General features: G+C 36.1%; 1 protein-coding gene across 3 annotated transcripts in view; it reads left to right on the forward strand.

The window, feature by feature from the left end:
- The window catches only part of STAG2 (stromal antigen 2), a 79,069-nt gene that overhangs the window by 44,309 nt on the left and 11,265 nt on the right, over positions 1-23,495 (forward strand). For all 3 annotated transcript variants that reach the window (XM_009889281.1, XM_009889282.1, XM_009889283.1), the window contains 20 exons: positions 1,171-1,375; positions 3,559-3,710; positions 5,087-5,160; positions 5,275-5,398; positions 6,583-6,681; positions 6,779-6,858; positions 7,383-7,490; positions 8,353-8,464; positions 9,086-9,203; positions 9,931-10,034; positions 10,277-10,369; positions 10,559-10,648; positions 11,717-11,920; positions 13,480-13,550; positions 13,999-14,086; positions 14,190-14,270; positions 17,374-17,466; positions 19,869-20,043; positions 20,438-20,577; positions 21,671-21,772. In XM_009889281.1, coding sequence (XP_009887583.1) covers positions 1,171-1,375; positions 3,559-3,710; positions 5,087-5,160; positions 5,275-5,398; positions 6,583-6,681; positions 6,779-6,858; positions 7,383-7,490; positions 8,353-8,464; positions 9,086-9,203; positions 9,931-10,034; positions 10,277-10,369; positions 10,559-10,648; positions 11,717-11,920; positions 13,480-13,550; positions 13,999-14,086; positions 14,190-14,270; positions 17,374-17,466; positions 19,869-20,043; positions 20,438-20,577; positions 21,671-21,772 — 2,313 coding nt within the window. The remainder of the gene's footprint in view (positions 1-1,170; positions 1,376-3,558; positions 3,711-5,086; positions 5,161-5,274; positions 5,399-6,582; positions 6,682-6,778; positions 6,859-7,382; positions 7,491-8,352; positions 8,465-9,085; positions 9,204-9,930; positions 10,035-10,276; positions 10,370-10,558; positions 10,649-11,716; positions 11,921-13,479; positions 13,551-13,998; positions 14,087-14,189; positions 14,271-17,373; positions 17,467-19,868; positions 20,044-20,437; positions 20,578-21,670; positions 21,773-23,495) is intronic.

Consider the following 23,495-nt stretch of genomic DNA (forward strand, 5'->3'; position numbering starts at 1 on the left):
TAAATTAATTTTTATGCATTCATTAACCTACAAATTGTGGGGATTTGAATTTGATTATTCTGAAATTGAATACTGACGCTTTGTCTTTCATGGGGATTATAACTTTTTTTCCCTTTAACTTGTCACTTACTTTCTGTTCCTCTGAGTGTTGGGGTAAATGACATGTGGTTGGTTCTTTTTGGTGGGTTTATTTTTGAGTGGTATTCTTTTTCACCCTGGGTTCCAACGAACATAAAGGTAGCTTTAAAACCTCCTCCCCAAATTTGTCTAATATGGAAATAATTTCGCCCCCCAATTAAAATCCAAAAACACTGGTAACTTTAACAGAGGGGAAAATGTAATGTGTATTTGCTTAAAAGTGTTTTAGTATTCCTTAGAACTATCTCAATGCATAAATAGATTTGATTACTGTAAGGCAATATTGTATGAAATTCATAAAGCTTCAGCTGGGACTGTTTGTTCAGGGTGTTTTTATCACTATGTTATGTGTACTCTTTCTTGTAACAGAATTCCAATGAGCAGCTCTGATTTCTTATATCTTTTCAGGGTTACTTTCTTTATTTTTGGCCGGTAATGTTGTTTAGCCTCTTAAAGAAGCTGATCCCAGAAGCACTGATACAAATGATGGTCAATTTCTTTTTCCCCTGTCATTTTACTATTATTTGTAAAGGTTCCCAAATTAGGAGAGGAACATACATTTGTTATATTCAAGGTGTTATGATAGGGTGTTTTACGATGTCAGGAATTTTCAGTCTGATAAGTAAGCATCTCCCTGTAAACTTTATTATGGTCCTGAACCGAGCGTTCCTAAACATGTCAACTAACTGTTCATGTGAAGGTTCTTTTGTTCTAGTGTAACCTGAAGTAGATTTGTAAGGGGTATGATTTTTTTGATTTTTTTTTTTTTTAGGGAGTAAGACAGAAAGAAGACATTTGCAGTCACTTCAGTATATGTGGTTATGTGCAGCTTGCAGAATGTTGTCTCTGCATATAATGAGCCTGAGTTGCAAAGTAGATGCATATTTGTGGAATCGTGTTCTTCTGACGTATTGTTTTTATAGCATTGGAGATTTTGGCTTAAAGTTGTACCCATCTCCTTTTAATCTTTAATAAAATAACTTTTAAGACGTTTGAAAGAGTTTCCTGTTTCCCTTTTTGTTTTTTTAATAGGATAGTGGAGATTATCCGCTAACTATGGCTGGTCCCCAGTGGAAGAAGTTCAAATCGAGTTTCTGTGAGTTCATTGGAGTGCTCGTCCGGCAATGTCAATATAGCATCATATATGATGAATATATGATGGATACTGTCATTTCACTGCTTACGGGGCTGTCAGACTCACAAGTCAGAGCATTTCGGCACACTAGCACACTGGCAGGTCAGTGAATTATATTTATCTGTGTTTTGCTTCTGTTTTGTGTTGCACAGGAAAGAATTGTTCTGGTTGAACTTCCCGATACTCGACATTCAACTCGTGTCATATGGTTTTTGTCTAATGCAACTTGTTTTGGTACAGCTTTCTTATCTTGTCATTTTTGGTTTTTCATTACTGAAAAGCACAACATTATTTTAAAGTATTCTTTACCAGCTGTCTAATACTTAATTTTTGTTAGCTTTGAGTCTAGTTAAAAAAGTAAATAGAAGGAAACTTTTCAGTTGATTCTACAAGTTTGTCTTCAGTCATAATAAGGGTGTAGGTGACTTTTTAACCTCAAATGCAGTTTGTTTATGCTCTGCATTAAGTCAAACAGGATTTGTATTTTAGATTGGATGCAATTTTTACTACAGATTTAAATTGTGCTGTATATTGAGGCCATAGCACAATGTAATTGAAAGGAGCATTTCCGTTCTTTGCATTAGAAATATTTTTAAAAACCCTCTTCATCAGTGATACAGTCACTAAATTTCTGTATGGTTTTAAGTAATTATCTTTTTCATGCGATTTGCCGGATAAAGGATAAGCTTCTTGGATAAGGAAGTCCTAGACGTGTTGCGATTAATGAAGAAGGGTCTCAGATGGCATGGTGCAGCAGTCCACTTATGTAGGGCTTATTATAGCAATTTTAGGCTGAACAAGATGAATTTAGACTGCTCGTGAAACTGAGTTTTGGCCAAACTGGAAATAGTTCTTCTTAGCTTCACTGGAACTGGCTGATTTAGAGCTAGCTTCAGTTCTGACTATCTGATTAGTTGTTCTATTTCATTGATCATCTTTTGTATGTACATTATCACAGGGCGCATTGGGCTGCTGCTCTGAGACTTCCGCTAGCCAAGGCTTTTATTACAGAGAGAGGAACAAAACCTTTTATTTCAAGAGAATATGCTGATTCTGCTGTATCATCAGTTTGACTGTTGTACCACATGACTAATACAAATTTTAGTTCTTAAAAAAACAAGTTTACTATTTTTTTAATTTGAGTTGTGCCTGAATAAAAGTTGTAGAAGTTGCTCTGTTGCATGTCAATTTCTGTCACACAAAATGATTTTTATCAGTAGTCTGTTTGCATTTGTTCACATCAGTAGTAGATTGTTGATTTTGTATAATTAACTTGTGCTTTTCATATGAGATTACAGTTTGTATTCTTGAAGATTTTGTTTTATATGAGATAGAGATAGCCAACAAAATCCTCATATCCATATTTGCTGTTGTTTGCAGTTAATTTTGGCTTCTATGATTAGCTCAGACTTGTTCTTTTCATCTCGATATCCTTGGAGATCACAGTGTGTGACGATGTTTCAATTTATCTGCATGTCTTTATGCCTTACTCATCAACTTCGTGGTAGGGATACACACTTAATAATGTTCTGTGTACGCTCTGCCAATGCAGGCCCTTTCATGCCTTGTTGGTACAAAAGTTCCTAAGAAAAGCAAGTGTACTGTTGACCACCTCCTGGTTTCTGGAATAGGCATATTTGTCTGCACCCATTTTAAAAGGATTGATTCAGAAATAACAGCACGCAAAAAAATCCCACCCAAGTGTATTTTACATTTTGGTTAGTTCTCTGGCTTCTGATTGGTCAATGTCCTTTCTCTGCTTCTGGAAATAAAGGAACATTTTTAAAGAAAACTGCACCTCATTAAAGTAAAATTGAGGGGAAAAGAATAGTGCAGTATGGTGGCATTGGTTGTCTAAGACGTTTCCTTTCGAAGAAAGAAACTTCATGTGTGTTTGAGGTTGAATGATTCTGTAATATCAGTCTACTACCTGATTCTTTTAATGGAATCCTTTTAATATTTGCTGGACTATGTTTGTAAATCTTACATTCCACCTTCATTTTTTTGGGGGAAGCACATCCTATATCTCAGTTCAACCTTATAGCATTAAAAAATTGTCAGAAAGAAAAAAAACCAAAATGTCAAGTGTTTTATCTACTGTGTTGATAAGTAGTGATGCAGTGCTTAGTAAAGCACGGCTAAAGTTTCTGTATTAAGAAATTTACAGTGACTATATTTTCATAAATGCAAAAAGGGCTGACAGAAGAAGGTGGCAAGATTTGTGTTTATTGTTTTTCTTAGATCTAGTAACCTTTTAAATAATCCTTATTCTCACTTTTTTGTAGCCATGAAGCTGATGACTGCTTTAGTGAATGTGGCATTAAATCTTAGTATTAACATGGACAATACCCAACGGCAGTATGAAGCAGAACGAAATAAAATAATTGGGAAACGAGCTAATGATAGGCTGGAACTTTTACTACAGAAAAGAAAGGAGGTTAGTGCATCTTTCTGTAGCTGGTGTGCATAGGATGAGTGTTGATAAATGACAATTAATAATTAATCTTTTTCTGCAAATTTTTTTTGTAAAGGTAGTTATTAGTCCCTCTGTTTCTCATGTTTAATGTTTGAAAAACTTAATTACTTTGAAAAGTGCTTCTTACATCTGGTTTTCTGTAAAAAGAGATAAATGTCGACTGCAAAATTTTCAGATAGTGCTGTCTTATTACAATTAGGAGGAGAGACTGCAATCAATAATAGATAATTTTTTGTTATATTTCCCAAGTAGCTTTCTTAAACCGAGCTCAAATATGTAACAAAAATTACCATACATTGGCTGGTTTTGATTTCTAGAGAAGAACCCCAAGATCTTGGGGATCTGCTTTTATGATGTCAATACCGATGTCAGCAGAAAGTGTGTTTAAAGGCTCTAGATAAGGTCTTTTCTTCTGCAGAAAACACTATCAAAATTGAAAATGCATTATACTTCTATTTTCTTTCTTTTTGTGTAAAAGGGACTTGCTGATTCATTGCTGACAGTGCTGTCTTTTTGAAAGCCCTAATTCATTCAGGTTTAAGTTTTTCTTTTTGGGGGAACTGGTTTTGGGCTTTGGGGTTTTTTTTTTTTGTTTGGTTGGTTGGTTTGGGCATTAGAAATAACCTTCTTATGATCAACTTTCATGCTGTTACCTGTTTTTACTTTCTTGACAATTCAGATAAACTAACAACTTTGTCTTCAGTTCATTCCACAATGATCTTGCAGTTTGAGACTGATCCCTTAAACACCCATTAAATGTAGTTGTGCTAGATGCATGTGCAGGACCAGTCATATTGTAAGTGTTATATAGATACACAGAAGAGGCAGTGATGTGATAATCGGGACTTTTCCCAATCTCGGTTGCTCTTATGTATAATTGGCTATTGGGATTTCTTACCAACTTTTCTAGTTTTGGTTTTGATTTTCTGTTTTTCTTGTACTGAATGAAAGTAAGCTTTGAAGTTACATTCGATTATTTGGTTTATTTCATTTTTTTTTCTCATTTATAACTCAGCCTTATCCAAGACTAAAATTCACTTTAAACATTGATTCTTTTTGCATGTCTTTTGTTTTAATGTTTTGTATGTCTTTGTTAAAGTTGAAGAACAGTTTTCCAGTGCTTAGAATTACTAAAATTTATATGCTGTGGTAGATAGAATTCCTTAAATAATAGCATATTGTACTGTGAAACAGGTTTGTGAATGTTTCAGGAAAGGATTTCATGGCCACACTTGCAAATGTTAACTTAATTTAGGTTGTCTAGCATCAGCACCATCTGATCTGACTGTAAAAGTGCTGCTCACTGTTGATTCTTTCTTGTTGGTTCGTTTTTTCAGCTTCAGGAAAACCAGGATGAAATAGAAAACATGATGAATGCAATATTTAAAGGTGTTTTTGTGCATAGATACCGGTAAGTTTCTTGTAGTAAGTAATTTGTAGCTTCATTAATTTGTTTCAGAAGCTGGTGACAAGTTATCTCTAATTATTCATCCGTGTGATCCTGTTGCCCCATGTCTTTCCACAGAGATGCAATTGCTGAAATAAGAGCTATCTGTATTGAAGAGATTGGAATATGGATGAAGATGTACAGTGATGCCTTTCTCAATGACAGCTACTTAAAATATGTAGGGTGGACTATGCACGATAAGGTAAGCTGCATTGAGGAGAAGGAACGGAATCATGAAGCATAACTCCGTGTTTCTGGTTGTTGATCTTACCAGACTAGGTTCTGATCTCTTAACTGTTTTAATCAGTCACTGCTTTTCTTATCACTAGGAAGCACTGGCGTTTCAACATTTATCTAAAATAGACTTCAATCTTTTGAATGGTTTTAGAGAACATATATAGATTTTTTTATTTTTTGTTGTTGTTAAGGAACTGTTCCTTCTAAGGAGATGCCTTTTTCTGTTATTTATTGTGGATAGACTTTTACTTTAGAATACTTAACTATTTAAAATAAATGCATTTCACATGGAATAATCCAGTCATACAGCCTAGCAGTTTCTCTGTCTTGCCAAGTCAGGAAACTTTTTAGTATTCTCAACTATCTGTAAAAAGCATGGGAGGGGTTCCCTTTGAGTGCCTCAAGCTGTTACTTACCACCTACCAGCTAGAGATTATTCTCTGCTTGGAGTGGTCAACAGATGCAGTTTACAAATACTCCTTGATCCATTGTTAAGTCAGCACATTGTCTCAGTTCTTACATTGGAGACTGCAAGCTATTGAATTTGAAGTGAAACATGAGAGATGCTCACCCGTGCTATACTGTTCATGGGTTAGGTATCAAAAAAACCAATAACCTCTGGCAGCGGGGTGATAAGAAACTGTGGAGTGAGTTGTCCTAGGCTTTTCAAAAGTATTTCTGTATCTGTACCTTACATGTTCTCTGCTACAGTAGATTTTGTACTTCAGGTGGAATATTTCTCTCTGTACCTACTTGGTAATTCTGATCTAACAAGAGATGATTGTTAATGATATGGATGTTGCCAGTTTTAATTTAAGTGAAAGGAAACACAGAATTCTACTTAAGAAATATCTTTAGAGTACATCTTTTAAGAATAAAACAAGTGGTTTTTGACGTACAGAGATACTAACTGCAGTAGGATTGGGGGGAGGGGTTGTTGTTTTTTTTTTCTTTCTCCCTTCATTGGCTTGTTAGAAAGAAGGACATATTGTTACATCATTAATGTGATTATTGATAGTATATCTCAACAACATTTATTCATTGTCTTAGAATTAATTCAGACTGCAAAAGAAACTTGTCTTGTTTCAATTGAAGATCACATCTGTATCCTATACTTGACTTTTAACCCAGTTCTTAATTTTATTTCAGCAAGGGGAAGTAAGACTCAAATGCCTAACTGCTTTGCAAGGGCTTTATTATAATAAAGAGCTTAATTCCAAATTGGAACTGTTCACCAGTCGGTTCAAGGTTAGTGTAACTTCATGTTTTAAAGTAAGTATGATTTTTTTTGAAGTTGTATTACACTTCTCTCCTGTTTGAAAATACTTTCTTTTTGTGTTCTTAGGATAGAATTGTGTCTATGACTCTTGACAAAGAATATGATGTTGCAGTCCAAGCAATAAAATTACTCACTCTTGTTTTACAGTAAGTACGTTTATATCTCCTTATCTGACCTACAACGAATATTAAAACTTTAAAGTATTTCTCATAGCTGTGGATGAGGACAGCAGTTTGACAGAATTCAGATAATCCAAAGTCTAGAGAAATGTGAACACATCTTACACTCAGAACAAAGTGGAATTTCAAAAGTAATCTGGCTAGAACAGTCCTGTTACTTACCTTACACTTACTTAACTGTGGTACGGCTAGAAACTTAGAATTCAGCCTCCCTAATCTGAAGCTGTCGTGCAATATTTGAACTGAAGAAACATACGATATATGGAAGGTTACACAGTAATTGAACTTTTGAGCATAACCTTCTACCAAACGCTCGTGTATTATCAGTAACTTTTGATTAGGAAGACTTTGGAACTAAGCTATCTTGTTTTGGTTTGTAGGATGATAAATTAAAGCAAAAGGTTTAGATTCATTTCCATCTCACTGATTAGAGCTCATACTCTGTTAACTCAGGTTTGTTGTTGTTTCTTTCTTCTCATCCCCACCCCTAGGAGTAGTGAAGAAGTTCTGACTGCAGAAGACTGTGAAAATGTCTACCATCTGGTTTATTCAGCTCATCGGCCAGTAGCAGTTGCTGCGGGGGAATTTCTTTATAAAAAGTAAGATGGAGAAATTTATAGTTAACTGCTTGTTCCTGTAGATCTTAGTGTGTGCATTAATACTAGGCTTCTCATTAGTTTTAATTAAGAAAAAACTGAATAATGAAGTGACCTTAAGAAATAACTTACAGAAAATCTAACATTACTGTAGTTTTTGAACTTTTATAGTTTTTCTGAATAGGAAATAGGGAGTTATTTTGAAGGCTGTGCTTTAAAAGCTTGTACCTACAGGTAATATAATAAAAACATTTCTTTGTCTTCTCCTTTCCCATCCTTCTGTGTTCTGTGAAACATCTTAAAATGCTCATGTAGTTTGGTACCTAAAACTTGTGCTTGCATCGTAATGAGTATTTTCCCATTTGTAGTTCCTCCCCTCTTCCCTGCCTCCCACCAAAGTTGGCTTATGTGACCATTTTGTAAAGTATTTTTCTGTTCAAAAAAGAAAAAAAAAAAAAAAAAAGAAAAAGAAAAAGAAAAGGAGTTATCATTTCTCCTCTGAGAAGTCCTGCTGTGTGATGACTGATGCTTTTCCACCCCACTGCGTTAAAGTCTCATGTGGGGAAGTTCAGAAAATGTAATTTGCTGAAGAGAAGCATAGGACCTCAAGCACCTGTGATTATCATTAATGTTTATAAAGTATTTTGTTGAAATTATACCTTCCACTGAAAACAGTGAAATACCAACTCGGCGTATATGAAATTGTTCAAATGAGACTTCTCCCAAATAAATTCCTTTCAAAATAAAATGTGGAGCCATGCAGCAAGGTGTTAAATGTGAGTCTGTGAAAACCCAATTTGTTGATGTGAATTGACTGGCAAAGGCAATGAAGAAGAAACTTGTCCTGAAATAATTTTTCTTCTAGGCTTTTCAGCCGCAGAGATCCTGAAGATGATGGAATACTTAAAAGGAGGGGAAGACAAAGTCCGAATGCTAATCTTGTGAAGACATTAGTGTTTTTCTTTTTGGAAAGTGAAGTAAGTTGAGTTTAAGGGATATTTTTGTTTTTGTGGTGTGTGTTTTGTTTTGCTGCTTTTGGTTTTTTGTGGTGTGTTTGCTTTTTTTTAAAAATTACTTTCTAATTTAATTTGTTGTTGTTTTTCCCCACTCATTGGTTAATTACAGTGAGCCTGTCCTGGTTTTCCTATTACTTGAGCAACCTGGGAGTCAAAAGACTGTTTTGTGTGGTTGTGTTTATTTGAAGGATCTGTCCAGTACACAGCATTGAGACAGGCTGTGAGCTCTACTGTGACAAATATTCTTCCGTCATTCTTCATGCTAATATATAGGTGGAAAGAAATTGCAATTTAGGAGATTTGTAAGGGGGAAGGGAAATAAACTCCTCACAACCACCACCCCCTGCCCCCCAAGTTCTGACAGATCTTGTGGCACTACTCTTTGTAGCATTTGGTCTCAATTAATCTTTTTAAGTTAATTGGCAAAGAGAGGCTTCTGTTGATCCAGAGAGCTCGCAAAATTTTCTGGGTTTTTTGTGCCACAGACAGGGTATTTTTCTTGCTTGGCTTGGGTGTTATAGCAAGTTCGGTAATGAACTTTATTGCTGATAAAGAAAAATATTTAATCTGTTCTCATTTTAGTTGCATGAACATGCTGCTTATCTTGTGGACAGCATGTGGGACTGTGCAACAGACCTCTTGAAGGACTGGGAATGTATGAACAGTCTTCTGTTGGAGGAGCCTCTCAATGGAGAAGAACGTAAGAGACTTTTGTAGACCTTTATATCACTATGCACTTTCTGTTAGTTTTGATTTATAAGGAAATAAGATGTTTACATTTATGAGTCCCCATATATTCTCTATTTTTACATGACTGTAATAAATCACTAATACCAATCATAAATGTGAGGAAGAGTAGAAAGAGATCACTTTGGGTATAGAAGTGAGACACAGAAGAGCAATGGTGGGAAGAAAAGAGGGAGAAAAAGAGCAGCAATAAGCATGCAGTGTCCAGTTCTCCTCTAGTTCCACAGGTTTAGGCTGCACTTCTCACATTAGAGAAACTAAGTTGCTTGTGAAACCGGTTCATTTATTGAGTGTTAAAATTACCCTATGGAAAAATACTGTCATTTCTCTGACAGTAAAACCAAACAAACCCCTGGCATAATTCTGTATCTCATAGGTCCTAGAAAATGGACCTCTGAAAAATGAAAAGGAACTAAAATGATTATGAAACTTTATTTGTTTCATCCTGTCCTGTGACTCATCCAGTGATATTCCCTCAGTTTTAAATACTGTCTTGTGTTGTTTGGTAAGGTGCTTATCTTCTCTATCCCCTATGCTACCCCCACTCATGGAAATGACCTATTGACCTAGATGCCTTTCTTTTTTTCTTAAAAACTCAGCGTATTTTGATCCTTAGATACTAATACTTGTGGAAAATGAAAAATCAAGCTGTGTATTAACATATGTTTCTTAAATTTCAGCTTTAACGGATAGACAGGAAAGCGCACTGATTGAAATAATGCTTTGTACAATTCGGCAAGCAGCTGAATGTCATCCTCCTGTGGGAAGAGGAACAGGGAAAAGGGTAGGAAGCAAAAAGCTACTTGTCTAGAGATGTTGGAATGGCCGTGTGGGGATAGTGTGGGAAGAAGGAAAAGGTTGTAGGCTGTTGCTGTTGGAAGAGGCTGAATTCAGAAATTCAGCTCTGGTCTCCACAGCCTCCAGTATCTGACTACCCTGGCTAATTGACTTTTTCTGGATTTAATGATAATGAAACTTTGCACCAGAACTTTCAGTTGTAAAATCCTCACAATCCCAATATTTTAGGTGCTGACAGCAAAGGAAAAGAAAACCCAGCTGGATGACAGGACAAAAATTACTGAACTTTTTGCAGTGGCACTTCCTCAGTTGCTAGCAAAGGTAGGTTTAATTCCATTTCTTACTAACGGACTGTTGTTGAAATGTTAAGAACTGTAGATTCTTGTAATTAACTGTATAGCTTGCACAAGTCTTTTTTCTTATTACTCTCTATTAATATTTGATTGTCCTGTAACTGTGGTGTTTTTCAGGACTTTTTCATTTAAACTTTTTTCCTTGTGAATTTTGCAGTATTCTGTAGATGCAGAAAAAGTCACCAACTTATTGCAGTTGCCACAGTACTTTGATTTGGAAATTTATACAACAGGGCGATTAGAAAAGGTAAGGTAACATTCAATAACACTTAATGCAAAAGGAGAAAACCCAGATTTGAGACTTAAGTCACTGGAATTTCAGTTACCGTTGTAGGTGTGGTTTTTTGTGTGAGACTTTATTTATTGTAACCCTTTTTGAGAATGAGAATTGGACTCCAGAGCTGTGGCTGGCTGCTGCTGTTCTTAGAGATACTGAAAGTTTGAGTTTTCTAAGGCCTCTCTGGTGAGTTTTAACAGAATCTTGCTAGCTAGATTAACTTTGTGCAAGAGCATTTATTGCTGGGTTATGGTCATGTTTGAGGTATGCTGTGCTGCCTTACAGATTGTAAAAAGCTTGTGGAAATAGCTTGATAAGTTTTCTTCTACTGATCACTGAAACTCATAAACTACCATCTTCATTGTACAAAAAAGGAGACAACTACTAGGTCACAAGTTATGTAGTTACTACTCTCATTTTATGTGCTGTGGTGATGAAGTTGATGTAAGCTCTTCCCATCTCTGTTTTCACCTTCTCAGATGTACTGTTTTTGCTGTATTGTGAAGCAAGTAGCTGGAAATCATTAGGGTCAAAAAAAAGTGATAAAATGTTTAGTTGACAGCATAGCATAGAGCGGCAGTGAGCAATTCAGGTTGAGGGGAGGTAAATAAGAACAACTGAAGTTGGCTTCAGTGCTGCAACTTGAGTGCTATGAAACGAAATCTTCAATTATATAGCTTTTAAGACCATGTTTTGTGAGTGGGAGATAAATGCTTCTGTGTTGTTCAGTTGTCATTGCAAATTCAAGTGTTAGATAAAACCATACCAACAGTTGCAAATTTTTAATGACTTTTTAAAATGCATTCAATCTTTACCCTTTGACAAGCTTCTGCTTAATTTTTCCTAAATAGATTTTTAATTTACTCAGAAGCTTCACTGGCTTTTCTAGAATTGTTTTGTGTTCTCCATCACAGTTACAAAAGTAATAAATTGAATTTAATAAACCTTAAGGAATTTTAAAAGATAAAAATACGTACACGTATGTGTATTTGTATGTCCATGAATACATATTTTTCCCACGCCTCATCTTTCTTGTAGCATCTGGATGCCTTACTGCGACAAATCCGGGATATTGTGGAGAAGCACACAGACATAGATGTTTTGGAAGCCTGTTCAAAAACATACCACGCTCTCTGTAATGAAGAATTCACAATCTTTAACAGGGTTGACATTGCAAGAAGTCAGTTAATAGATGAATTGGCAGACAAGTTTAATCGACTTCTTGAAGACTTCCTGCAAGAGGTATTTTAATGTGCAAGATCAACTTTTCCTGTCCCTGTAAATACTTCCAGTGTGTTTTTCTGCCTTCCTATGCAAGTCAGTAAGTTAGGGATGGAAGCTTGCCTCTGACTTTCAAAACTATTTAGTCAATCACAATAGTACAACAGTATCGTTGTTGTGATTGTGTGAACTCAGACTGTTCTTATGTATTAGGACAGGGAGTCTTTAATTTGAATCTCCTTTTAACAAGTGTCTGTTGGGAACTTGAGATAAGTTTCAGATAAACTACGAAATCGCGTAAACTCTTCAGCTTTAGGTTTTGAAGCTAATGTTTCTGAGAGATGTGGCATTGTAATTCCACGAGGATTCTCCTCAGATGTACTAGTGTTGCTAGTCTTGCTTGGGATTGCATGTTGCTGCTGGTAAATCTCTCCCCCTCCCTCCCTGAATGCAAGCAGATGCAGTTAATACCTTTAAAAATTGCTTTATTCCCACACTGTGTTAATCTGAAGAGTGAGAATTTTCTGATACACCATTTAACTTCGCTATGCGGGGTCTCTGACATTCAGACAAAACTTCTTTCTCTGCCTCCTCATCTGTGATAAGGAGCATGGGAGGTACCTTCTTGACAACCTCATTCTCTACACTTCTCAGACACAGACTTACTTTATTTTATCAAGCTTTGTTCCTGTTCCTCTTGCTTATTGGTCTGAACTAGGATTCCACCCTACACATATGTGGACTATGTAAGAAATGTGCCTAGTAATCCATGTATCTCCCGCTTTGTAAGAAAAAGAAAGAATGAGAGGTAAAGAAATGTCACAGTTGGCTTGAAGGAAAATGGCAAATACCCTGGTAGAAGTGTTGAAACCCATAGTGCCTTGATAAGGTTGTGCAACTACAGAACAGTAAAATGCATCAGACTTGCCGTATCTCTGATACACTGAGGAGGAGTTTCGGTGACCTCAGTTTTTCCTATGTACTTTAATAGATACTTTTTGGACCCTTTTCTTTCTCCAAATGCAAGTTTGTCAGAACTTCTAGGAAAATTAGAACAAAATGCTTCCCTTACCTCTCTCAAAGACTTTTTTTGTGTGATTAAGGTAAGATTGAGGTACTGACCTGTGGGCCATCTAGCCCAGTATCTATTGTCTGACAGTGGCCTCTGCTGGATTCTTCAGAGAAAATTGAAGCACCTACATAATACATTGTATACTGCTATACTGGACTTTTTTCTTTTTTTTCCGTCTCCCTGCTCCCCACCCCATTCCTCTACTTCTCCTTGTGCTGCTGACTATTTCTAAACAGGAACTGTTACCTACTCTCTCAAACTCTGTAACTCCTCTAAAAACAAATGTCATTGATAAGTAATTCAGATGCAGTTCTCTTGTGCTTTTGGGGTGGTGGGGGGAGGTTGTCGTGGGTTGGGTTTGTGGGCATGTTCTGGGGTTCGGTGGTAGTGATTTGGTTGGTTTTGTGGGTTTTTTTGCTTTGGTTTGGTTTTTTTTTAATCTTCTCAAGTTCCCTAGTTTGCTTAGCATACATTGCTTGGGATATCTTACTTTGTGATTATTAAATAGGGGGAGGAACCTGATGAAGACGATGCATATCAAGTCTTGTCAACACTGAAGAGAATCACTGCTTTTCACAAGTAAGTAGGCTTCTGTAGACATCTGTCAGGGTTTGTGGTGCGGGGTTTTTTTGTTTTTCATTTGCTCTGTCTTAGCTTTTTAATGTAACTTGGAGGTATTTTTGTTTCCTGTGGATGATTGAGAGTTGCACAGAACATGACCCATTTTGAATATATGAAGAAACATACAAAACTGAAATCTTCTGGGGTTTGTGTTTGGGGATTTTTTTTGTTTGTTTTTCTTTGAGATTTTTGGGTTTGGGTTTGGGTTTTTTTTTTGGTGGTGGTGTTTCTGGTTGGGGCTTGGGGGGATATTTGTGGTTTTTTGTTGGGGGGGCTGGGGTATGGTGTTTTTTTTTTTTTTTTTTTTTATTATTTTTTAGACCAGTTAAGCTTTTAGCAGTTATTTACAGATTGCAGAAGTGGTGTTAGTTAAATTACATCTTTGCTTCATTTCTAATGCTTCCAGTGCTCATGACCTATCAAGATGGGACTTGTTTGGCTGCAACTACAAGTTGTTGAAAACTGGCATTGAAAATGGAGACATGCCAGAGCAGGTCTGTAGTTAAAATGTGTTCTTTAGGTACAACAATAAATAGCTTTTGCTGCTGTCTTTTATTGGCCTTTGTCATCTAATGGGTTTTTTCCTTTTGATTTCAGATTGTTATTCATGCACTGCAGTGTACTCATTATGTAATCCTTTGGCAGCTAGCAAAAATTACTGAAAGCAGTTCCACAAAGGTATGTCTTGTTCCAGTTGTATTAGTAAATAAACATTTGTACATACCTGCAGTGTCATCAAGTGGGAACTTGATTTAATTAATTAAGAGTAAGAATTTTTTTAGTTTTATAGAGATACTGCCTAAATCTGCATTTCTAATAAGTTCTTCAGAATTCATAATTTTGGTAGTGGAATGCTTGACTTAGAGAAATACTAGTTTCTCTAAATTGTTATGGTTTTACTATTTAAATGTCAATATTATGTTTAATTTGACAGAATTTTAAAGTAATGGTAGTAAATAAATGCATTATCTATTAGCCTGGCACAGTGACAACGCTAAGGAGGGGCAGAATACCAATTGTAAAACACAGTATAGTCAGTCTTACTACTCTAAAATAGTAGATTTGAATTTGCAAACTGGGAAGTATCAGTGGCAAGTCACTGAGATACGAGAATTTGTGCACTGTTGTAGTATTCTTATTGCTCAGTGCGTTGCAATCATACTTCACTCTTCATCAGTCTTTTAAATGTGCTGTTAAATAAAGACATGAAAAGCTTAAGTTAAATTTCAGACTTTCTCAGGGAATAATAAGAGGGCCTGTGCTGGTTCTATGTATAGTACTCTTGAAGGGCAAAGCTCTGGCAAATGTCATCTTTCTAATTTCACGTCTTGAAAAATCTTGGAGGAAGGATTAAGGTTTCTTGTATCCACTGGACAGCATTGCTTGAAGAGCGTGATTAGGTGACTTGGTCTGCGAACTGCCTAATGAAAGATGTTTTTTGAAAGGCCAGACAGTTTAGTATGGAGTTCATAAGTGCTGAAACATTTTGATGACTTCTTTAGCTGGGGAAAAAAAAAAAGTTATAATCAAACATACTTTTGCCTTCTACAGCCTTCTAAGAAGGGTACGTTTTATGCTCTTTCACTGGAAATTTATGCTGGAGTTGCACTTTATTATTGGAGATACTGATTACACATCCTTCATTTATGTCAGAGATGAAATAAGTAAATTCTTCAGGGTTTTTTTAAAGACTTTGCCATATTTATAGTTAATTTAAGAAAAAAGTTGTAGGCATCTCATTATTTACTAGGGAGAAAACAAAGGGGATTCATGACATTAATAATTTAAATCAGTACATTTTAATTTGTAATTAATAATCCCTTATGACAATATACTTTAATGTGAGGATGTATAGGGGTTTTTCTATTTTTTTCTTTATTTTAGGCTGTGATAATATGAGCTTCTGGTAGATATAGGAGTGGAGAAGCATACTATGTAACTTATACTAATGATTTTCATAATAGGGAACACATTTGTGAGACCATGGTGTTTATTTTTTTTCTTTTTTCTTACCATGTTAAGACTTCGTTAGTCAAATGAATAATTGCAGCCTTACTGATTCAGTGATTAGAATCTGAAGATGTGTTAAATAATTGTGAACTTCTTCAACACTGCCTGGCTAGCTATTTTACCATGTCGGTTTTAACAGCTTTTAACATTTCCAAAACCAAAAATATCAGATATGAAGTGGATACATAGATTGTTGAGGACCACTTATGTGAGTGAAGGATTCGGAGGCTTTATTAGCTTATTCTTTAAAAGGTAAACAGCACTCTGAGTTTTTTGTAATAGTGATTAAAGCTTTATCACAAGCCTGATGGCAGAAGCTGAGCTAAATACTAAACAGTTAGGGTAGAAATTAAGATTGACTTAACTATTTTGCAGTAAAATATGATTTGTAATACTTGCAGGAATGAAAGGAACTTACTTGAAAAGTGGTCCTTTATTGTGACTATTTTCTGCTCCTGTATAATAAAGTTTAGTAAATTATAGCTTTCATAGGTTTAGCTTCTGAACCACAACTATTTTATTATATTTAACTGCTTGCCTGCTGCCAAATATACCAGGTATGTACAGAAGTTCCATTGATTTCTGTTCAATGCCAATGGAACATAACAGCAAAGAAATGGAAGCACAGAACCAGCAGTGACAGAAATGTACTGTGCCTAAAGATTATTTTTGGGGTTTTTTTGTTGTTGTTGTTCTTTGGTTTTGCATTGGTTTTTGTTCTGTGACAAAATTAACTGCTAACTGCGTGTTGTTTCTAAACAGGTTGACTAAGTGTGTGAATTGGCTTCATAATATAGGCTGCTAAAATAAAAGACTATATACAAATAATTCAATTTTTTAATTAAAATTTAAACAAATAATTCTGTATAAACGAAAGAAAATACTCCTATGTCTATTTCTCTCAATATCACTATAGTAATCTGGATGGTAAATGTTGAGAAGAAAGGTTTTATGTAGTGAAGGTGTTCTAAAATCATCTTACACTTAAACTCATAGTCAAGAAGCAGGTGTTGCTCTTACAATTCTGGTTGAGATTGAATGACACATTGTGCTGGTGTGTTACCTGCTTTCTTGAAGGGAAAGTTTTGTTTGGGTTTAGATTGTATGGATAGTTTTTAACTTATCTCAGGGGTATTTCTTTTTGTCTGGGCTGGTGCTGGTTACACAGTTGGCCTTTTGTAATAGGACTTCCCCAGTTCTATGTGCACTAGAATCTTCACGTGGTTGAGTAACGCCAACTATGCTGCACATGTTGATGGTATTTCTGCCAATTGGATACTTTATTTGCTCAATAATCTGCTTTTCTGGAAGTCATTGCAACACTTATAAAGCTACATTTTTTTTGTCAAGGGAAGAGGGGAAGAAAGCCCCAACTCTCACCTGACATTTTACTTTATCCCCAAGCACTGAGTTAAAAAAATTAAATAATACCATGTAGCCTTGTCTGTTTTAGTTATGAACAGCTACCTGAAATCTGTTCTCTAGGTTGAAAATACAGATCCTTTAAAGACAAAATAATTTATCCTTTTTAATAGATAACTTCACTATTTTCATCCCAACTTCCATGTCTTTTTGTGGTACGCAGGATGACAAAATTGAGGAAATTGCTGCTTAATAGTTTTATTTGTAATAGTGATTTTTAAATAAGGCCGTGGACTTGAATGTTACAACTACATACAAGGACTGTGGTTGATAGCTCTGAAATTGCATACAGTAAAAGTGACTAGAAAATGGACAAAGCAAAACTTACATGAAATCCTTCTCTTTAAAGGAGGATCTTCTACGTCTAAAGAAGCAGATGAGAGTGTTCTGTCAAATATGTCAACACTACCTGACCAATGTAAACACTGCTGTTAAGGAACAGGTTAGTAACTGTTGTTTATCCTTGTAGCCTTAATATTATACTTTTAAAGCAGTTGAAAAGTTCCTCTTGCTAATATCTTTATCACTTACATGGGAATGTGGTGTGTCTTGGATGTTTGTGCTGAATGCCCTTTTGAGTGTGAATATATACTGTACTTGTATGCTTGCCCTCCCTTAGGTAATTTAGGTAGGATTTCAGAATCAATTTAAACTTGATTGTTTCTAGTGATTTTAGGCAGCATAAACTTCTATTGAAATGTTTTTTTTGTTTGTTTCTTTAAAAAACGACGGGACAAGCGCACTGTAGAAGCATTCTGGTTTGTAAGTGAGGTGGGAGAGTTCCATTGCAAAGCTCTTGCTTACCACGTGGTCATGACTCATGCCTCCAGTGGAGCTGATTGTGGGTTCATAAACTTGGAGCTGGAAGAGCTAGGGACAGCTATTTAAAAGAGAGAAGTTATTTTTTTAGGTCTGTCTTTGAATGCATTTACGTTCACACGTTTGTACTATGGTATATATGTGCCCATCCGCTGAAGAACTGTGCAACATCTTTCCTCTTGCTGTAAACCTGTGAGGACATACAGGGGAAACTTCTCTGTTCCCCTTCACCATAATGCTGCATACAGACTATATTCCTCAGTTCTTCAGAGTCCCAGGATTTTGGGGATCTCTGAATCAGGAGAAAAAGAGTGGGTACTTAACAGGAGTGGTGTCTGTTTATACATGCACACGGATGCACTGTAACCTGGGGGATGTTGTTGTTGGGAAGTGGTTTTTCTTTTTTGTGGTCACCCTTAGGTACACTCACACTGGTCAGTTGTTAACGGTATTGTTCAGAGATATTTGGAGACCATTCTAGCAAATGCTTGGAAGCCTCAACAATGATGTACTGCTCAGAAAAGATGTGAGCAGTTTTCATTTCACCAGTTTTATAGTCCGTCCCTCATAGAGTTGCCCTTTGTGTGGGAGAGTTTTAGCTGGAACTAAGTTCTTGGGTATTTCAGACATAAAATGTGTAGGTATTTAGTCCGGGCAAGTAGTGCCTGATGCTTCAGGCAGGAGACAAAAGTCCTGGCTTTTTTAAAGAAAAATGCAGGCGTAAAGGTTTGGGGGCTTGTTTTTTATTTTTCTTCTGTTTCAAAAAGAATTGAGACATCATCTTGGGAAATATTTTTCTGGAGTCCTGAGGGTAACAGGGTCAAAGGAAAAGGTTAAACTGTAGTGGCTGAATCTCTTCCCGCCTGTGGTGCAATAATTCTCTAACGAGGACCATCACAGGAGTTTTCGGGTTCCAGTGAATAGCATAGGTTGTTGGTAGCAGGATTAATTCAAAGTAAATGCCTTTAGCAACCTTTAGAATGCTAAAATGACCCCCCCACACACACCACCCCTCCACCTCCACCCCCCAAAACCAAACCGAAACCAACAACAAAGTATCTCGCTATGGGGAAAGACCAAACTGTCTTCTGGGTATACTTTTTAATTAAACAAATGGAAAGCTTGGAGCCTTTATGCTGCTAAAGGTAATAACCACCCAATTGAGCTTGAAGTTGAAAATCTGGTCCACTGAGTCGCACAACTGCAGCTTTTGAAACTCTTGCTATAACAGGAACATTCCTGAAACTGAATAGGCACGTTCTATGTCGGAGAGCTATCTAGTGTCAAAATCACAAGGTGGAGGGTGTGAAAGTGCGAGTAACAAAAGTTACTGAAGCACTGAATAGGTCCCTTTAAAGGGCTAGATAACTCGCAGACTCAGGTGAATGCTCTAGAAACTAGAACTGCCTCAGTCACAGAGGGTAAAAGAGCCATGGTTCTGCTTTCCTTCTGTAATCTCATGAAAGGGCATAGGGCATCAGAGGAGCATATATATTTTTGTGACCAGGAAGTTAATAATATTTGCTTTGAGGAGTTAGAGAACAGGTCTGTTTATTAAAATGGAGGCATTTAGAGTTAGTACATTAGAGTCAAAGAGATGAGGTGCAGCACTAAGCAGTGTGTTGCCTTGGTCTGTTAGTTTGAAGAATGTCAGTCTAGGTACTGATAAGTTTCAACCTTCCAGAGAGGTGGAGTACAGATATTTAAATCTGATGTCAGATGCACAATTCTCTAGTGACCTAATGTAGTATCTGTCAGGCAGAATTTTGGCGTTTCAGGCTCCTTATGTTTTAATCGCATGATGTTTTGGAATTTAGTTGGCTTCATCTGTGCAGTATTTTTATCTGGAGACCCAGTCTTCGTACAGCAACCTCCCGTAAGAAACTATGCGCGTTTTAACTTCCAGTTGACCTGTGTGGTTGTTTAGGATGTAAGTGGCCTATGTACACCATTGGGCTCTAAGTATGTTATTCTAAACAAAATCCAGTTTCCAAGCAAGTATTTACTAAGGTTTCTTTTTAATAGGCTTTCACAATTCTGTGTGATGTGTTGATGATCTTCAGTCATCAGATTATGACGGGAGGACGTGACATGTTGGAACCACTTGTTTACACTCCTGATTCTTCATTGCAATCTGAACTACTCAGTTTTATTTTAGATCATGTCTTCATTGATCAGGATGATGATAATAATAGTGCAGGTTTGTACAAAACTTGTTTCCTTTACATTATTTGCCTTCTAACTAATGTGTTTGTTTGCCTATGCTTTTTTTGTGTTCCCCCCCCCGGCATTGAGTTGTGCATGGGCACCGAGGTAGGTTTGTCTTTTGAATGTCAGCAGCCGATGAAAGCATGTTATGTTTTGTTTTGAGGACACGTAGGATAATCATGGTAAAGGTTTGGTTTAATAGGAACAAATATATATGTCTCTGTATCAAGAAAAGAGACTTGTTAGTGGGCAATGAAGTGCACTGCTGTCAGAACTGAGATTTGATTTTCTGAATCCTGACCATTAGCCCACATCACTTTATATATAAAATGTTTAAATATGAAGTATTTAAATGTGACAGTTTTCATGTTCTGAACTCTTTCTAGATGGACAGCAGGATGATGAAGCTAGCAAAATTGAAGCATTGCACAAAAGAAGAAACCTACTTGCAGCTTTCTGTAAACTCATTGTATATACTGTGGTGGAAATGAATACAGCTGCAGACATTTTCAAGCAATACATGAAGGTAAATCTGAAGCCTAGTGTAGTGATGCTTCATAAAACTACTATGATACAGTAGTTGTGTATTTTGCAGTTATCATTCTTTTTTATCTTGCAAGATAACTGATACAGAATGTGAAGAATTCAAAACTCCAGAGTTGGTAGTTTGTAGGCCTTCAAAATTTTTTTTTTTCCATAAGAAGGGGAAAAAAATGACTGAGATCAGTTTCACAGTTCCAGTGTGTGGGTAGCGGGGAGGGAGGAAGGAAACTTGATAATGATTTTTACATTGCTTTTAATAGATTTATTTTCTTATCCTTATTGATGGTATATTTTTAATTCAGTTATTAGTTTAGCAGGCCTTTTGAGAATCTTTTCACAAAGATCAACTCCACAATGTCTAGCCTCATCAAATAATTTCAGCTTAAATTTTGTAGAAGAGGAAAATATGTTTTGTGAGTTCCACCCACTACCTGCACACGTGTATCATCCCCCCACCCCGCAATGTGTTCGTTATGTGAGTTCACATTTTGTGAACATGATAAAGCTTTGCTATTTGGTGGTTACCTTAAAATTTTAAGTTTGGGCAGCCTGCTTTTGTCTGAGTGCTGTACGTGTTATTTTGAATCTCTAAATAACTAATTGGGTCTTTATTGAACCTGAAGTAGTTAAAGAACTGAACAAGCAGCTGTCTTCATCGGAAGAATTATGGCTATGACACTATCCGTAAATGCTTCCTTTCAGCAGAGAAAATAGAAAGCTCCCCACCAGAGTTAGAGGAGTTACTAAAAAGATTAGATTCTAATCTTCTACCCTGAAGGGGTGAACACGTGTTATTAAGAAATGTGTCATGGCCTTGAAGATAAATAGGTCGTTGTGCCTCTGAAGTAATACTAACGACAAGAATGAAGAGTATTGAACTCCTTCTGATTTGAGGTTTTTTTATATAATTTTGGGGGTATTTTAGGGTATCATATTGATGATGTAATCATGAACGTGTTAGGTTTTTCCTTTTGAAAGTGTTCAAATTTTTTCTTTAAATAGCAAATCCTAGATTATGTTTTCTGAAGAATCCAGGAGTTGTAAAAATTGACAGCTTTTTTTTTAATTTTTCCTAGTATTACAACGACTATGGTGATATTATTAAAGAAACGATGAGTAAAACAAGACAGATAGACAAAATCCAGTGTGCTAAAACTCTTATTCTTAGCTTGCAGCAGGTAAGAATAATATACAATATTTTTATGCATGAAATTCCATACTGTAGATCACGTCCTGTTGTTTAACAGCTAGTGTGAGGTATTGATGAAGAAATACTTATGGAAGGTAGACATAAATAGGTCTAAATTGAAATATAATTTATGCAACTATTTGAAAAACTGCCAGAAGTCTTCCAATCAGTATGAAATAAATGTAACTGATACCTTCTTAACTCTAACACAGTAGTTTTGTTTTAGAGTCACGTATTCAGAAACGTATTGTGAAACTGCTAGTTTACTTATTCATGAGCAGCTAATGAAGGAAAACACTTCCTGCCTGTGTGGTGGGGTTTTGTGTTTTTGTTTGTGGGGTTTTTTGTTTGTTTTGCTTTGGGTTTTGTTGCTGTTTTTTTATTTTTGTTTTGTGTGGTTTTGTTGTGGCTTTTTTTTTTCTAAACTAATCTGAGAAGTAATGGGAAGTTTTAGTAATTCAGTATTTCTTAATGTTTGGTAGGGGCTTCACCCATCTTTGAAATTAAAACATGATTTAATGCTCTCTTCAGTAAATGAGCTTGTTTGTGTGGAGACCTGATGAATTCAGTCGAGGTCAGAGTCGGATTCATCTGCTCACATGAACCATCTGCATGAATCTTATTTACAGGATCAGAACAATAAAGCCATACCTCTGCAAACCACTGTAATCCAACGTAGATCTCTGCTGTTGTTGAAAGGAAAAACATCCCTCAGTTTGTCCTCTCTCCTCCCCACCTGTTCTTTTGACTAGAGGTCATAGAGCCGTATAGTTGGATATAGATCTAGATACTGATCCTGGTTGAGAAATAGCCAGAAAAAGTCCTTAATGAAGCCACTAAACTGGTTTATCTGTATGGATATTGCCAATACAAGGGAGGATGAGGCCTTCCCTTTTGATAGCAGCATGAAGTAGCTGGTGGAACTGCAACATAAAATACGCAACTAAATTACTCCTACAGTTTTTGCTGACTTTTAACCAGAGTTCACGAGTTTTTGTGACATTGGGCTAATGCTATCCTTATTAGTCTTTTCTGTCTCATGAATAACCAGCCCCTTATATTTTAAAGGGCAGACAGAGGAAGTGAGTGCAGTAAGTACAGTTATGCATTTAATAGGGAGGCAGTTACACAATCCTAATAAGGCAATAAGAATAGTAACATGAGGGGACCCAAGTATTATAAAAACAAACAAAAAACCCCCACATGTGCAGTTAAACATATAACTAGCATTTTCTCCAGGAAAACTTCTTAAAAAAAGAAACTAACCAGAGAAGAAATACTAGAAGCGATAGTGGATAAAGGGAGTAACCAAGTTGCAGTGAGCTACACCAACATAAACGGAAAGTATGCAACTCTGGGCCAGAACTTACCTATAAATGAAAATTTAGTCTTCATAGCCCTAGTAAGTCTGGTTTTGGTTTATTCTGTGTTATATGTAGACAAAACTAGAAAAGAATAGAAAAATTGACTGTTGAAGATAATTACAGTCAAATTCGGTGGGATGAGAAAAGGATTGATCAAAGTGAAAAAAGATTGTGAAGTTGAACATGTTCAGCGTTGCCAACTGTTGATGAATAGTTAAGTCTGATCCTCAGTGGCAAAGTTTCTGGTGTCTTTGGCAACTTCCCTGAAGGCATGTTTCCATTTTAGAATTTCTTCATTATACTTATATTTTGAAAAGATACAAAAAAATGAATTAGTAGTAGTCCGAC

Source organism: Charadrius vociferus, unplaced genomic scaffold, assembly GCF_000708025.1.
Source record: "Charadrius vociferus isolate BGI_N301 unplaced genomic scaffold, ASM70802v2 scaffold7, whole genome shotgun sequence".
In the NCBI taxonomy this organism is placed as follows: domain Eukaryota; kingdom Metazoa; phylum Chordata; class Aves; order Charadriiformes; family Charadriidae; genus Charadrius; species Charadrius vociferus.